This window comes from Centropristis striata, chromosome 9 (genome assembly GCF_030273125.1).
Source record: "Centropristis striata isolate RG_2023a ecotype Rhode Island chromosome 9, C.striata_1.0, whole genome shotgun sequence".
NCBI lineage: Eukaryota > Metazoa > Chordata > Actinopteri > Perciformes > Serranidae > Centropristis > Centropristis striata.
In genome coordinates this window covers 3453540-3471211 of record NC_081525.1, presented here as the reverse complement: position 1 = coordinate 3471211, position 17672 = coordinate 3453540, and the positions used below count along the sequence as shown (strand labels likewise).

At 41.3% G+C, this 17672-nt stretch overlaps 1 protein-coding gene across 1 annotated transcript; it reads left to right on the top strand.

Moving 5' to 3' along the window:
- The first annotated feature begins 2380 nt into the window (after positions 1–2380).
- LOC131977521 (NLR family CARD domain-containing protein 3-like) lies at positions 2381–16113 on the top strand. The gene is made up of 11 exons (XM_059340868.1): positions 2381–2680; positions 8002–8104; positions 8708–8812; positions 9015–9119; positions 9442–9520; positions 9683–9911; positions 10137–11913; positions 11998–12171; positions 12297–12470; positions 12622–12668; positions 15190–16113. Exons 2-11 carry the CDS (start codon positions 8016–8018, stop codon positions 15732–15734), a joined length of 3324 nt encoding a protein of 1107 aa, XP_059196851.1. The 5' UTR covers positions 2381–2680; positions 8002–8015; the 3' UTR covers positions 15735–16113.
- Positions 16114–17672: the final 1559 nt, after the last annotated feature.

The following is a 17672-nucleotide window of genomic DNA, read 5'->3' as shown; positions in this document are numbered from 1 at the left end:
TTTGGGGTTTTTTTCAGTATTTTTTATGGCATTTTATGTCTTTTGGTGATTTTTTGGGTAATTTTGTGTCTTCTTTTTGTGTCATTTTTAAGTATTTTACTGGAGAAACTGAACAGCAAATCCATTTAGGGATTTATATACATGGAAGAAGAACTTTTGCTGAGCAGCTTTCATAGGAATGAACAGAGGATTTTTTTTTTGGTCCAACACAGCTTCACATTGTAGTTACTCAAAGTAAAACTCATGTTAACAAGTTTAGAAACTATTTAATCTGTAAAATGAAGTACATTTTAAAAAGTAATCAAAAGTTAAATACAATCTAAATATGAAAATAAACCAATAATTGAAGTAAAAAATGGGAAAACAAAGTACAGTATAAATACTTATGATATACTATTGAAGTTATTATTTGAGTAAACATTATCTGAATGTTTTTATTTATATTAAAAACTAGAAAAGTCTGAATTTAACTGCTGATTTGTGGCTGAAACATTTGCAGTAATAATTGATTAACCGACCTCACTTTGTCTTTTATTTGTTTTTCTTTAAATTAGGATCAAATGTGTCTTAAATGTATCTCTAAGTATCATTAAAACTCTGACCTGTCGGAGCTCTGAGACTCTGAAGGAAACAGCGGAGTCACAGCGCCACCTGCTGGTCAAACACCATCACTGCAGCAGCAACTAGAAACTCTTTAATGTCTCAGGAAACAAACAGAGAAGTCAACAATCAGAATGTAAGATGTAAAATAAATAATATATATATGTGGTGAACGGTTATTACAGAGTGTGTGTAGTTATTATTAGTGTCTAATGAAAAGTAATAAATATGTAAATTAGTACAATAAACCTAATTTTACGACGTTATCCTCCAACAATTATCAAAACAAGATAATTGAGATAAAATGACTATTTTTCTGTATTCTGTTTTATAATAATCTAAAGTTACTAACTAAATATGTTGAAAATGGTTTAATAAAAATATAAAATTTATGTGAACTATAACATATTTAATGAAATGTATTTATTATTTGTATTTATTGAATGTATGTTTTGTAGTTTTCAGTAGGTTGTAGCAGTGCACTAAAATATATTTAATTTATTATAGTTTAATTTTTTTTTTTTATATATATTTAATTCATGTTTAGTAGTTTTCGGTAGGTTTAGACTGTACACTGCAACATAATTAATCTGATTTTAATAAATATTTTTTAGTTTTCAGTAAGTTGTAGCAATATAAAATTTAATTTAATTTATTTGAATTTATTATTTTATTTTTTTAATATATGATATATATTTAAGAGTCCTTTATTAAAATCTAGTTTTACAAGTTTGACTATATCAGTTTCTATTTCCCCCCTAATGGAAGTCATGTTTAATCTAATGAATATAATGATAATGGCACCTAAAAAAAACCCTGAGCCAGATAGTGTCAACCCAGGAATACAGTTGTGTTTGTGGCTGTGAAGGCAAATAACAAAATGACTTTGTCCAGTCTGCTGTGTGCTCTGTACCTGATGGAGCTTTACCTTGGTCCAGGTACATTAACATGCCCCCTCAGTATTTTAAAGTTGAAATTCTGTTCAAGTTTTTTATTGTATTAATGGCATTTTAGTCAGTCTTAAACAATTATGGCCCAAACATTGAAAAGCTGCATTAACATCAGGATGTTGTAGGATGTTTCCACCACCTGAGGGCGCTGAAAGGCAACACATGTCCAGGAAAATCTGAAAAAGGATCAAAACAAAATGTGATTGAGAACATATGAACATATGTGACTTCAGGATTTCAATGGAAGAATCCTTTCATGACTTAATATTCATATCTGTAGACCTGTTTTCTCATTATGAAAATAGAGAGTATTGATTCTTTTCATTGACCTTCTTATTTACATTTTTTGAATAAACTCATATTTATTGTCTTTATTGTTAGTCAGCACATGCTTTAAAAAAACATCCAACTAAATGTAAAATCTTCATAGGAAAATAAGAGCCATGAAGTAATTGTGCGATTAATTATCAGATTATTTGACTAATCGTTTCAATAATCGATGACTATTTGGCTATGAAGATAGTCATTAGTTGCGGCCCGAGTATAAACTAACATTGCATATGTTTTATTTTGGTATTTTGCACCCGCAGGGGAAGCTGTTAGCTCTCAAACTTTTGTTTTAAAGGGATTTAGAAGCAACAAAACTAGGAGAGCAGCAGAGAGTAAATAGCAGAATGAGCAGCAGTGATTGGGATGAAATAGTAAAACAAAAAATAGTAAAACAGGAGGTGAGGTAATACGATAGACAACAGCAGAATTGGCAACAACATTCTCAGACAGTTTACTCGAACCCCAGAAAACAAATTCTGGTGTTGCAGCAGCACAAAGACAGAAGGAAGTTCAGAAACTGAATTTATGTTTTTGTGAATTACTTTGACATGTTGCAGAAGATGTGTGTAGATGGAGCTGTTTGTAGTTTGAGGGGACTAAACCGGTTCACTACCTGTGAAAAGGACTTTTAATGTTTTATATGTGTTGGGTTGGTCTCTTTTTTTATTGGTGTGTCATAAAGTGCTGTAACTGGCTCCATAGACATGTTTTGATAAGGGAGATTAAAAGTCAAAGTCTCTCTGGTTCCTTCACTCTGTCCCTCGTTGTGACGCAGATGCTTCCTCCGTGTTAAACTTTTGGTAAGTGACATTTGTTGAATGATTCTCAGCTGATCTCTGATCTCATTTTAGTTTAATCAAACTGTGAAAATCAGAAATGCAGGTGTTTGTGTGTGTAAAGCTGCAGTTTGTACTAAGAAGAGCTCAGCTCTGTGCTAACAGTTAGCCTCCATGTTCAGGATCACCAGCTGCTCAAACAACACAAGCACAATGATTTCTGTTCAACAGTGTTTCAAAAGTTTAAACACTTATCAAAACTTATCGAAGTAGTTGCTTGTTTGTGACTTGATACACGGCAGCTTGAACTTCAACAACACATCAGATTTTATAAACTCTTTGTTTTGTCTGTAAAATCTAGTACAGAACAGTACAAGAAACTGTGAAACGACTGAAATGCTTCATGTAGCCTATGTGTTATTTTGTCCTGTCAATTTTTAATGAATGTATTTAAGATTAAATATCAATAATTCATCAGTTTATGAGGTCCAAGCAGTTCAAAGTGCTGCAGTAAATCCTCTCTTTATAACACTGAATAAAACTTTATTGATCTACAGAGAACAAATTCAGATGTTGCAGCACGCAGACTAATAACGCAGGAGTAATATAATGTCATCTCCTATAATACATTAGACCTATAAATAAAATGATTCAGTAATAACAGTAAATCTAAAGTAAATTTATAATAGAAAGAAATGTCATTATCTGATAAATAGACAACATATAACATTATGGTTGTTGTACGTACATAAGTAAAATATTTTTAATTATCAATAAAATACATACAAGTGTATCCATCCATCCATCCATTTTCTTCCGCTTATCCGGGGCCGGGTCGCGGGGGCAGCAGGCTAAGCAGGGCATTCCAGACGTCCCTCTCCCCAGCCACAACGTCCAGCTCCTCCTGGGGGACCCCGAGGCGTTCCCAGGCCAGGAGAGAGATATAATCCCTCCACCGTGTTCTGGGTCTTCCCCGTGGCCTCCTACCAGTTGGACGTGCCCGGAACACCTCTAACGGGAGGCGCCCGGGAGGCATTCTTACCAGATGCCCAAACCACCTCAGCTGACTCCTTTCGACGAGAAAGGGGCAGCGGCTCTACTCCGAGCTCCCTCCGGATGTCTGAGCTCCTCACCCTATCTCTAAGGCTGAGCCCAGCCACCCTATGGAGGAAGCTCATTTCAGCCGCTTGTATCCGCGATCTTGCTCTTTCGGTCACTACCCAAAGTTCATGACCATAGGTGAGGGTTGGAACATAGATGGACTGGTAAATCGAGAGCTTTGCCTTCCGGCTCAGCTCCTTCTTCACCACGACGGTCCGGTGCAACGCCCGCATCACTGCTGACGCCGCACCAAACCGCCTGTCCATCTCACGCTCCGTTCTACCCTCACTCATGAACAAGACCCCGAGATACTTGAACTCCTACGCTTGAGGCAGTACCTCTCTCCCCACCCAGAGGGGGCAGTCCACCATTTTCCGGCAGAGAACCATGGCCTCAGACTTGGAGGTGCTAACTCTCATCCCAACCGCTTCGCACTCGGCTGCAAACCGCCCCAGTGAGTGCTGGAGGTCTCGGCTTGATGAAGCCAAAAGAACCACATCATCTGCAAAAAGCAGAGATGCAATTCTTAGGTCACCAAACCGAATCCCTTCCTCCCCGCGGCTGCGCCTTGAGATCCTGTCCATGAAAACCACAAACAGAATCGGAGACAAGGGCAACCCTGGCGGAGGCCAACACCCACTGGGAACGTGTTTGACGTTGTGCCGAGTATGCGGACACAGCTCTCACTTTGGTTATATAGGGACCGGATAGCTCGTAGCAATGAGCCCAGTGCCCCATATTCCCGCAGTACCCCCCACAAGACTCCCCGAGGGACACGGTCGTAGGCCTTCTCCAAGTCCACAAAACACATGTAGACTGGATGGGCAAACTCTCATGACCCCTCCAGAAGTCTCGCAAGGGTAAAGAGCTGGTCCGTTGTTCCACGGCAAGGAGGGAAGCCGCATTGTTCCTCCTGAATCCGAGGTTCAACAATCGGCCAGAGCCTCCTTTCCAGCACCCTGGAGTAGTCTTTTCCGTGTGATTCCACGGTAATTGGAACACACCCTCCGGTCCCCCTTTTTAAAAATGGGAACCACCACCCCGGTCTGCCACTCCACTGGCACTGTCCCAGACCTCCACGCGACACTGAAGAGGCGTGTCAACCATGACAGCCCAACAGTGTCCAGAGCCTTCAGCATCTCAGGGCGAATCTCATCCAACCCTGGCGCCTTGCCGCCGGGCAGCTTTTTGACTACCTCGGCGACCTCTGCCAGGGATACTGGTGAGTCTTCCCCTGAGTCCTCAGACTCTGCCTCCTCTACAGAAGACATGTTAGCTGGATTAAGGAGTTCCTCAAAGTGTTCTTTCCACCATCTGACGACATCCACAGGTCGGGTCAGCAGGTCTCCGCCCCCGCTGAGCACAACTTGGGCCAAGCCCTGCTTTCCCTTCCTGAGACGCCCGATGGTTTTCTAGAACCTCTTTGAGGCCGACCAAAAGTCCTCCTCCATGGCCTCCCCGAATTCCTCCCATACCCGAGTTTTTGCTTCAGCGACTGCCGCAGCTGCAGCCCTTCTGGCCGAACCGTACTTGTCTGCTGATTCCAGAGACCCCTCGGCCAGCCAAGACCGAAAGGCCTCCTTCTTCAGCTTGACGGCCTCCCTCACCGCTGGTGTCCACCAGCGGGTTCTTGGGTTGCCGACACGACAAGCACCGACGGCCTTCAGGCCACAGCTCCTACCAGCAGCATCAACAATTGAGGCTTTGAACATGGCCCATTCAGACTCCATGTCCCCAGCCTCACCCGGGATGTTGGAGAAATTCTTCCGGAGGTGTGAGTTGAAGACCCTGCAGACAGGGGCCTCCGCTAGACGTTCCCAGTTCACCCTCACTACACGTTTGAGTTTGCCAGGTCTGTCCAGCATTCTCCCCCTCCACCTGATCCAACTCACCACCAGGTGGTGATCAGTTGACAGCTCTGCTCCTCTCTTCACCCGAGTGTCTAGAACATGCGGCTGCAGATCTGACGATACGATAATGAAATCGATCATCGATCTTTGGCCTAGAGTGCTCTGGTACCAGGTACACTTATGAGCAACTCTATGTTCGAACATGGTGTTTGTTATGGACAATCCATGACTAGCACAGAAGTCCAATAACAAAACACCACTCGGGTTCAGATCGGGCAGGCCGTTCCTCCCAATCACCTCCTCCAGGTACCATCATCGTTGCCCACGTGAGCGTTGAAATCTCCCAGAAGAACTATAGAGTCTCCAGGTGGTACCCCTTCCAGGACACCACCCAGAGACTCCAAGAAGGCCGGGTACTCCGAACTGCTGTTCGGTGCATTGGCACAAACAACAGTCAGAGACCTTCGAGAGGGTTGCCTCCTCATGGCTGCAAGTCGCGAGGAGGCGATCCTCTCGTTCCTAGGGGAGAACTCCAACAAAGCGGCGCTCAGCCAGGGGCTTGTGAGTATCCCCACACCCGCCCGGCGCCTCTCACCCTGGGCAACTCCGGAAAAGGAGAGAGTCCAGCCTCTCTCCAGGAGTTTGGTTCCAGAGCCACTCCCACTGCTTTTGAATCGCTCTTAGTCTGGCCCCTCCCCTGGGACCACTTTGCCACTGGAGACCCTACCAGGAGCTATTGCTCCCGATAACACAGCTCCCAGGATCACTGGAGCACACAAACCCCTCCACCACGATAAGGTGGCGATTCTTGGAGGAGCATACAAGTGTATGGAATGTTTTAATAGGATACATATTTTAAAATATAAAATATATTACACATTATATTTGGGTCAAACCAGGAAATTGAAAAATCTGCAGGACTTCAAAAATGTAAATTTATAATGTTGAGCCATTGGCAATAATAATGTGCTAGTATAAACAATAATTGGTAACTTAAGTAAATAACAATAACATTAGGTTTTCAACATTAATAATGTTCAGCCATTCATAGTAATGTTTGTTTAAAAACAATATTAACATGTAGTTCAGCATAAAATAATTTAAAGTTAAGCATAAAATAATAACATTAATTGATCTCAACAATATTGTAGCAGTAGCCCTCATGTTCAATTATTTTAAATGATTAAGTTAATTTGTTCACAACAATAATGTCCACTTATGAACAATAATAACATTATGTTCATCATGATGTCTGGTTATCAACAATATTAACATTAAAATGTAATAAAGTTGAATTAAATAAAAATAATAATGAATGTTCAATTAATTACAATAAACAATAATATTGTACTGACCTCAAAACAACAGGTCTTTTCCAGTATTTTTTCTATGATAGATCATAGTTGCAGGGTAGTTTAGACATTTTTTTAGCTAGTTATGATGTAGTTGAAATATTGGTTCAGCCAGTTTTAGCTAGTTCATTCTAGTTAAGTTAGTTGTAAGATAGTTGTAGGCTAGTTCAGCCATATTTTATCTAATTATAATCTAGATGAGTTAGAACAGGTTCTATTTGTGTAGTTCAGTCATCTTTTTGCGAATTATAATTTGGTTGAGCTAGTTGTAAGTTACTTTTTGGCTTGTTCAGCCAGTTTTTTGCTAGTTATAATCTACTTGAGTTAGTTGTAAGCTAGTTGCAGGCTAGTTCAGCCAATATGTAGCTAGTTATAATGTAGTTGAGAGCTAGTTGTTGGCTAGTTCAGCAAGTGTTTTGCTAGTTATAATCAAGTTTATCTCATTGTAGGCCAATTGTGAGCTAGTTTTAAGCAAGTTAAGCTTATTTTAAATTAGTTGTAGGTTATGATATGCCTGTAAGATAGTTATAGATTGGTTCAGCCAGTTCCTAGCTAGTTATAATCTATTAAGCTATGTGTAAGCTATTTGTAGACTAGTTAAGATAATTATAAACGAGTTATAATCAAGTTGAACCAGTTATAAACTGGTTGTTGGCTAGTTGAGATAGCTGTTAGCAACTTCTTATCTGGTTGAAGCAGGTTGAGCTACCTGTAACCTAGTTGTGCAGTTATGACCCATAATAATATTATTAACAAAAATATTTGATATTTGAAACTCAAATACTCTGCACAAGTTACAATAGGAATAAATAAAATGTTAAGCAGACAAGAAATCAGAAAGGAAACAGTCACTGCTGCTAAAGTCTTGAAGAATGAACTCACACATTAATGTTGAGTTTGTGTTCAGGATACTAAATATCAGAGAGTTTAACAGAAAAGAAGAGCAGGTCACCTGTTTCACCTGAGCTTCTTTGATGCAGACAGGCTCATGTGTCTTCACCTCTCGTGTTGTTGCAGTGACAGAGTGAATCTCTCCCTGCAGGTGTGGACTCTGCTATGGATCAGTGTGAGGACAGAGAGGAGGGAGACCCTCCCTCTGAAACCACTCTGTGTGGGAAACATGACAGCCAGACCAAAGCTAAGAGGTGAGATGAGGACCTCTAACTGTCCAGGACTCTTCTCCATGTCAGAGCTCAGCAATCAAATCACTCCACCATCATTATTCACACTCACCAGCTCCTTTCAGACTGTGTTTCCGCAAAATTCACTCCATATTTCTGTATAAAAAGCTGTGCTGGCTTTTTTCATCTTAGGATATTCATACAGATTCCACGAATATTGGAATCAAGTGAGGGGCGTGTTTCTAATGATACGTACATATTTTACATGTTACTGGCTCCGCCGGTTCACATCGATCCGACCTTCAGCAGTCTTGACAATTTTACGATCCTGTTTCTACCTCTGAAGGCGTTACAGAGCTGGATCACTTAATCCCCCCCAATCAAACCTCTGGCGCGAAACTACTGAATGTATATTGATATATATACATCTACTTATTAGACCTTATTACTATCAACCATTGTGGTCACCCCACAGAATAAATTAATACGGCACAGTGCATTGAATACAGTTTTAAACTATAAACTATAAACTGAGGAGTGTCAAAATTAAATGATTATCATAAATCATAGAAAATGTTAAAAATGTGTTGTGGGTTCAGTGCAGAATTTATCTTGTGTTTCTGTAAGGTGGAAGGTGAAAAAACCTGAACCCAGCTGTGTATCCATGAAGAGTGACCGGTCTATGGGTCCTCCTATATGTTTCAAAGATGAACACCACTCTGTTGATCAAAGGTGAGGATTTCAAACTGATAATGAAAACAGGGCTCTTCAGCAGTGTACAGTGAGGAAGGGAGAGTTATATGGAGGGTTGGTGAGAGCTGTTGGGACTTAAAATAAACACTGAAACATGTCTAAATAGAATATCCATCATGAATCAAGCAAAGCATGATTTTTGTTGTGGGTTCAGTGCAGAAATAATCTCTCTTTCTATCAGGAGGAAGCTGGAAAAACCTGAACCCAGCTGTGTATCCATGAAGAGTGAACGGTCTATGAGTCCTCCTATATCGTTGAAAGATGAACACCACTCTCTTGATCAAAGGTGAGGATTTCAAACTGATAATGAAAACAGGGCTCTTCAGCAGTGTACAGTGAGGAAGGGAGAGTTATATGGAGGGTTGGTGAGAGCTGTTGGGACTAAACCAAACTGACTGGGAAGAAAACAGTGAGCTGAAAGCTACAAAAAGCTGCAGACTGAGCTGTTGATTCTCAGTGGGATCAGCAGGATGAGTAAACCTTTATCACTACAGGGAGTCATCTGATTCACTGTTCACCTCCAAACATCTAGTCATTATTCTTGACCTTGTGTGTGTCTCTGTGTGGACAGACATAATGTGAGCTGATTGTTCATGATTCCTCCACAGAGTGGACCAGGAGAGCTCAGAGGTTCCCGGTGGTCACTCTGCCCAGCAGCATCAAACAGACCTGGACTCCATATTTGTGGTCTGTACATGTACAACAGCTACTTTTACATATATTCTGCTCACAATCATCTCCATGCTGCACTGTTTAGACCAGTGGACTGTTAGTCTGTCCAACATGGAGCTGATGTTTGCTTCTGTGATTTTAGTTTGATTGTTTCATTCATATAATATTCTGCTCCAGCTGCTGGAGGAAAACATCATCACTTTTGTGAAGAACGAGCTGAAGAAGATCCAGAAGGTTCTGTGTCCAGATTACCCAGAAGGTTTAGAGAGTCAGAGGGAGGATGAGGAGGTGTTAGAGGGTGAGGATGAGGAGCAGAGGAGGAGAAGCAGAGAGGAGTTTCTGAAGATCACACTTCACTTCTTGAGAAGAATGAAGCAGGAGGAGCTGGCTGACTGTCTGCAGAGCAGTAAGTGGATTTCTCTAAAATTTAAAATGATGAAAGATGAAATGGAGTTTACATTTCCAATCTCTGCTGTAAATATGCTGCACACGTCTGCATCAGATCAGAAGCTGTTTGTCCTCAACTGATAAGCTGAATAAAACTGATGGGGGAGCAGAAACTCTACAGTTACACTTACACGTTGCATTAAAGAATGCACTCACTGATTTCATTTGTTGTTTGTTCATTCAGGAACTTGTGCTGCAGTGTGCCGACGTAAACTGAAGTCTAACCTGAAGAAGAAGTTCCAGTGTGTGTTTGAGGGGATCACTAAAGCAGGAAACCCAACCCTTCTGAATCAGATCTACACAGAGCTCTACATCACAGAGGGAGGGACTGCAGAGGTCAATGATGAACATGAGGTCAGACAGATTGAAACCGCATCCAGAAAACCAGACAGACCAGAAACAACAATCAGACAAGAAGACATCTTTAAAGCCTCACCTGGAAGAGATGAACCAATCAGAACAGTGCTGACAAAGGGAGTGGCTGGCATTGGGAAAACAGTCTTAACACAGAAGTTCACTCTGGACTGGGCTGAAGACAAAACCAACCAGGACATCCACTTCACATTTCCATTCACCTTCAGAGAGCTGAATGTGCTGAAAGAGATAAAGTTCAGCTTGGTGCAACTTGTTCATCACTTCTTTCCTGAAACCAAAGAAGCAGAAATCTTCAGGTTTGGAGAGTTCCCAGTTGTGTTGATCTTTGACGGTCTGGATGAGTGTCGACTTCCTCTGGACTTCCACAACACTGAGATCCTGACTGATGTCACAGAGTCCACCTCAGTGGATGTTCTGCTGACAAACCTCATCAGGGGGAAACTGCTTCCCTCTGCTCGCCTCTGGATAACCACACGACCTGCAGCAGCCAATCAGATCCCTGCTGACTGTGTTGGCATGGTGACAGAGGTCAGAGGGTTCACTGACCCACAGAAGGAGGAGTACTTCAGGAAGAGATTCAGAGATAAGAAGCAAGCTAGAAGAATCATCTACCACATCAAGACATCACGAAGCCTCCACATCATGTGCCACATCCCAGTCTTCTGCTGGATCTCTGCTACAGTTCTGGATCTGTTAAAAACCAGAGAGGGAGGAGAGCTGCCCAAGACCCTGACTGAGATGTACATCCATTTCCTGGTGGTTCAGTCCAAAGTGAAGAACGTCAAGTATGATGGAGGAGCTGAGACAGATCCACACTGGAGTCCAGAGAGCAGGAAGATAATTGAGTCTCTGGGAAAACTGGCTTTTGATCAGCTGCAGAAAGGAAACCTGATCTTCTATGAATCAGACCTGACAGAGTGTGGCTTCGATGTCAGAGCAGCCTCAGTGTACTCAGGAGTGTTCACACAGGTCTTTAGAGAGGAGAGAGGACTGTACCAGGACAGGGTGTTCTGCTTCGTCCATCTGAGTGTTCAGGAGTTTCTGGCTGCTCTTCATGTCCACCTGACCTTCATCAACTCTGGAGTCAATCTGATGGAAGAAGAACAATCAACCTCCAATCCTAAACTAAAACATCTCTACCAGAGTGCTGTGGACAAGGCCCTACAGAGTCAAAATGGACACCTGGACTTGTTCCTCCGCTTCCTCCTGGGTCTTTCTCTGGAGACCAATCAGGCTTTCCTCAGAGGTCTGCTGACACAGACACGACGTGGCTCACAGACCAATCAGGAAACAGTCAAATACATCAAGCAGAAGATCAGTGTGGATCTGTCTCCAGAGAGAAGCATCAACCTGTTCCACTGTCTGAATGAACTGAATGATCATTCTCTAGTGAGACAGATCCAGCAGTCCCTGACATCAGGAAGTCTCTCCACAGATGAACTGTCTCCTGCTCAGTGGTCAGCTCTGGTCTTCATCTTACTGTCATCAGAAACAGATCTGGACGTGTTTGACCTGAAGAAATACTCTGCTTCAGAGGAGGCTCTTCTGAGGCTGCTGCCAGTGGTCAAAGCCTCCAACAAAGCTCTGTAGGTGCTCACATCACTATCCAGATTAAATCTAGTTTCCATTGTCTATATTTGTTCTCTCGTGTTTTGCTGATTCCTCTCCAGGCTGAGTGGCTGTAACCTCTCAGAGAGAAGCTGTGAAGCTCTGTCCTCAGTCCTCAGCTCCCAGTCCAATAGTCTGAGACACCTGGACCTCAGTAACAACAACCTGCAGGATTCAGGAGTGAAGAGTTTTTCTGCTGGACTGAAGAGTCGACACTGCAGACTGGAAACTCTCAGGTCAGAATTAAACTATTTTTAGAAGTAAATCCACTATGTGTACAGCTGTTTGCTTTTGAGCATTTAAAGCAAAACTTTACAAGGGTACAAATGTGAACATCTTGCGTGTGTGTGTGTGTGATCAGTCTATCAGGCTGTATGATCTCAGAAGAAGGCTGTGCTACTCTGGCCTCAGCTCTGAGCTCCAACCCTTTCCATCTGAGAGAGCTAGACCTGAGCTACAATCATCCAGGAGACTCAGGAGAGAAGCTTCTGTCTGCTGGACTGAAGGATCCACGTTGGAGACTGGAGACTCTCAGGTATGGACAGACAGGTGGACATTCAGGTGTGGACAGCTGGACACTCAATTATGGACAGGTGGACCGACAGCAGCTCTCTGTCTCTAACTGAGTGTCTCTAGTTCATGTTTAATGGTGATATGAAGTTGATTGTGACTGTCTCTTCCTGCAGGATGGACCATGGTGGACTGCAGTGGTTGAGACCTGGTCTGAGGAAGTGTGAGTGTGTTTCAGCTTCATTCATCAGAACTCAGCTGCACATGTTACATTTAGACATTTTCTTGACTCAAGTTGGATGACAACAAAACTAAAATAAATACATTTCAATAAGAGTGGAGCCAACAGAAAGCTGACTTTGTTTCTTCTTCTTTTGACTCTCATTGAGTTTTGTTGCCTTCAGGTGCTGCTCGTAAACTTCATAAGTTTGACAGATAAAAGTTTTTGTGTTCCTTCACTTTTCTTCTCTGGATGTTTTTTTTTATAAATCAGTGTTCAGAAACCTACAAGTTATAAACAAAACACCATTATAAATGTAGAAGATGTTGAGAAGTTGAATGAAGTGAGTTTAGGTAGATTTACCTTCCAGTTCCTCCCTGACTGGGACCAGATGTACGACACATACGCACAAGAAAACTTTGCATATTCGTGTTGTTGGGGTTCACCTTGGGCTTACAAACAAAGGCCAGGCCTACATGGAAGGTTTCAAACCTAACTTTGGGCCTACATGCCGTTAACAAAGCCTGACCCCTGCCCTTTGTAACAAAGGAAGACCATGAGGGCTGGAACCCCCGTAATGAAATCATGCGGGCCCCTTGATGAGATCAGGCAGTCACCTGAGCAAACGGGAGCTCCAGCTCAGGCCCCATTGGTCGAGACCAGAGAGATCCGGTAATGTCACTGTGGCTTTAAAAGCAACAGCGGCACAGAATTCGGCCTCTTCAATACGACCCCCGGTTGTGTAAAGAAGATCCACGGCCGCCGATTTTTTTTTCTTAACTCGCGGGACGAGCCGAGCCTCTTACTATTACCTAACATAGCTATTACTGCGTTATTAAACACAGTTGGATCCAAGTAACTTGTGGGAGCAATCTCCACTTCAAATCGCTACAAGCGCGATTCAAGTAAGAGGCTCTCTTTGTCTGGGCAGAGTATAGGTTCATTTAATTAGTAGACCATTTGTGCTGTTGGTGTATAAGTTAGAGGACCTCCGAGTCCTAATTACCTTGTGTGTTGCTTATACCTGTATATACCTGTACTGTTTTGACTGTGTCCGTGCGATCGCACAGAATATTGATCTGTTTACCACGGTGGTGGTCACTGCTGTGTTGTTAAATCACCGCCCGCAGAGACAATAACTCGAATTTTATCAGTGAAACAATCTGTGAGGTGGCTGTCGGTAGCACGTCACTCGCCGAGTTCCCTGCGATAAAAGGCGATTACTGTGTTCTGTGACGGTGAGTTTCTCATTCACCCCTACGTCCATTCATTCTCTCTCTTTCTCCCTCTCTTTCTCTCTTTTTCTCTTACTAACGCTCGTACACACACATTTACATTTACATCCACTGTTGCACGCCGTTGTAAAAGTGTATACGTGCAGACGCTCAAAGTCCGCATCACGTGCGTCGAGGTGGTTCAGTACCGCGACGCTGTGCGGCTGAAGCGTGTAGCACACCCCTCTCTGAGACTGCTTGAGCCTAGCCGCCATTTTGGCTCTTGTTACTGTCTCCTCCCCTTTTCTCTCCCTTGAGACCTCCCCGAGCCTGTCGCCGGTTGTGATGTCATTCTCAGGAATACGCCCGCCATTTCGGCTCTTGCCATCTCGCTCCTCCTCCTCTCTCTCTCTCACGCACACACACACACACACACACACATAATCTGAGTGCTTGAAGCCTGGTTTTGCTGTTGTAACCATTTTAATAGATGTGATTCGTAGTTTAGAATATAAATGTTGATTGATTTAAGTTTTATTGGTTTAATCAATTTTGCTTAAGTAAAATAAACTTGTTTTTGGATTTAAAGAGCATTTGTTTGTGATTGTTTGCATGAGTGTTGTAATAACAGCTGGTTGTGAAGGTCAGTGCTTGAATTTCACCTTTCAATGTTCCTATTATAATTATTAATATTTTAGAATATTGATATTTCTTTATAGTGAACACCCCTTTTATGAGACTATTTTTCACAGTTTGGTTATTGGTCCCTGTTCACAGGGTGGTGCCCCGATATTAATAACTGATTATTAATAATTTAATTAACATTAATAATTATTACTGTTAAATATTATTATTAAAAAATGATTTTAATATTTAATATTTGCCAATATCAAACTTGCTCCTGCCATTCCCAACAGTGTGGTGAGTTGTTTTGCTTCTGGCCCCTGGTCAATGAAACGGAGCCACAGCCCTCTGATAGTCTTTTAAAAATCCAGACTGTGGTGAAGGTTTTCTGTAGCAGTGGACAGTTTGGCATTTGATGGTCAAAGGTCTGAATTTTGTGCTGAATGTGCTAATAACAGTTTAATAAAGCTGAAAAAAATGTTTATTGATGTGGATCTCCATCAGCTGTCATCCTCGAGTCCACACGAGGAAAAACACACAATATTACTGACATGTTGACTCTCATGTTAACTTACTGTTACACTGTGAAACTTTGAATGATTTTCTTTCAGTAATTGTCAGTAAAGTTGTTGATAAATCAGCAGATGATAACCTGCAGCTGTTTTGTGTCTTGTTCTCTCCATCAGATGTCTGTGAACTGGAACTGGACACAAACACAGTAAACAGAAGACTCAAACTGTCTGACAACAACAGGAAGGTGACACGTGTGGAGGAGCATCAGTCATATCCTGATCATCCAGACAGATTTGACTCCTGGCCTCAGCTGCTGTGTAGAACTGGTCTGACTGGTCGCTGTTACTGGGAGGTCGAGTGGAGAGGAGACGTTGATATATCAGTGAGTTACAGAGGAATCAGGAGGAGAGGAGACAGTAGAGACTGTGTGTTTGGATCGAATGATCAGTCCTGGAGTCTGAGGTGCTCTAATGGTGGTTACTCTGTCTGCTACAATAATAGAAGAACAATCCTCTCCTCCTCCTCCTCCTCCTCCTCCTCTGGTAGAGTAGCAGTGTATGTGGACTGTCCTGCTGGCTCTCTGTCCTTCTACAGAGTCTCCTCTGACTCTCTGATCCACCTCCACACCTTCAACACCACCTTCACTGAACCTCTTTATCCTGGGTTTGGGGTCTGGCCATCTGGTTCCTCAGTGTCTCTGTGTCCTCTGCAGGTCTGAGAGTCTCTCCTGTGGACAGAAACTCAGAAGATCAGCTGCCAGAAAACGCTAATATGTGGTGACTTTTGTGTCTCTATTATTGTTATTATGATGATTATAGGTTTGATTGCCAAACGCTCCACACTTAAATCATGTGAAAGATTTTAAGAGCTAAAATATCTGTGAACGAAGTGTCAGCAAATCTAAAAGTTTTGTCTGTAAATCTAAAATGTGTGCTTGTTGTTTAAACTTTTGGACTCCAAAGCAAACTAAACTTTTGAATTTGCAAACTAATTTGATTTTGAATGACATTAATAAATCATAATGTTTTTTACTTTCAATTAAACATTTTAATTGATTTGGTTGCATAATAAAGATACAAAAGTAAGCCCATGCATGAAGCATGAAGCATGATATGTACATTAGCCTCTGAGTTTCTTTCTGTGAGGAGGCTCTGAGTGTCTGCAGGTTCAGATGAGACCTTGTAGATATTCCACACTCTCATGCAGAGATTTTGCTCCGTATGCATCCTGCGTCATTAATGCATTAACATCTGCAACGGAGGCAGTAAACTCTCTCTCCATGCGTCCCAGGGATACGCCTCATTTTCCTCATGTAAAACGACACATTATCAACAATAAAAGGGTGTTAAAATGACAGAAACAAGCAGAAAAACGGTCTCGCCACATTAGTTTAGCAACGCCACCCACAACTCGCCAGTCAACACGGATTTAATTTCAACAATCAAGAATACTAACTTCATAGTAGCAATTAAATGCCGTTTCCATTGTACAAAACTGTGTTCAGACGTCGACCATGTTTAAACCTCTGGGGGACATGTTGTAATGAAATAAAGAAAACACACTGGTGGCTGTGATTTAAAAAAAAAAAATACATTAAACGTCTGCGCATACATCCTGATTCCCACAAGATCATGTTTTTCTCAAGTATGTAGAAAAAGTGAAGAAGAAAAAAAGGTTCCATTTGAATTTTGGTAGCTTTCTTTTTATGTTTTACTATACATGCAGTGGTGGAATATAACTAAGTATATTTACTCGTTTAATGTACAAATTTGAGGTACCTGTTCTTGAATATTTCTATTTTATGTAACTTTATACTTCTACTTCACTACATTTTGAGGCAAATATTTTACTTCTTACTCCACTACATTTAGCTTACAGCTTTAGCTACTTTTCAGGTCGAGATATAACATGACCTGTAGTGGAGTAATTTCATAGTGTGGTATAAGTACTTTTACTTAAGTGAGGGATCTGAATACTGTTTCCACCACTGAATTTGAGAAATATTGAAACTTCTATCAGTAACTTAGTTAATATACCAGCAAAATATTAAATCCATAAAATGATTGCCTAATAAAAAATTGCCCTCCTTTAAAATAGTGATCTAAAATTGTATTAAAATATCACTGTGTGGTATCCGGGTATTTATATACACGGAAGAAGAACTTTTGCTGAGCAGCTTTCATAAGAATGAACAGAGGTTTTTTTTTTGTCCAACACAGCTTCACATTGTAGTTACTCAAAGTAAAACTCATGTTAACAAGTTTATAAACTGTTTAATCTGTAAAATGCAGCACATTTTAAAAAGTAATCAAAAGTTAAATACAATCTAAATATGAAAATAAACCAATAATTGAAGTAAAAAATGTGAAAATTCAAGTACAGTATAAATACTTATAATAAACTATTGAAGTCATCATTTGAGTCAAGATTATCTGAATGTTTTTTTATTATTATTATTATAAAACCAGAAAAGACTAAATTTAACTGCTGATTTGTAGCTGAAACATTTGCAGTAATAATTGATTTAACTTTTAACTTTGTCTTTTATTTGTTTTTCTTTAAATTATGATCAAATGTGTCTTAAATGTATCTCTAAGTATCATTAAAACTCTGACCTGTCGGAGCTCTGAGAGTCTGAAGGAAACAGCGGAGTCAC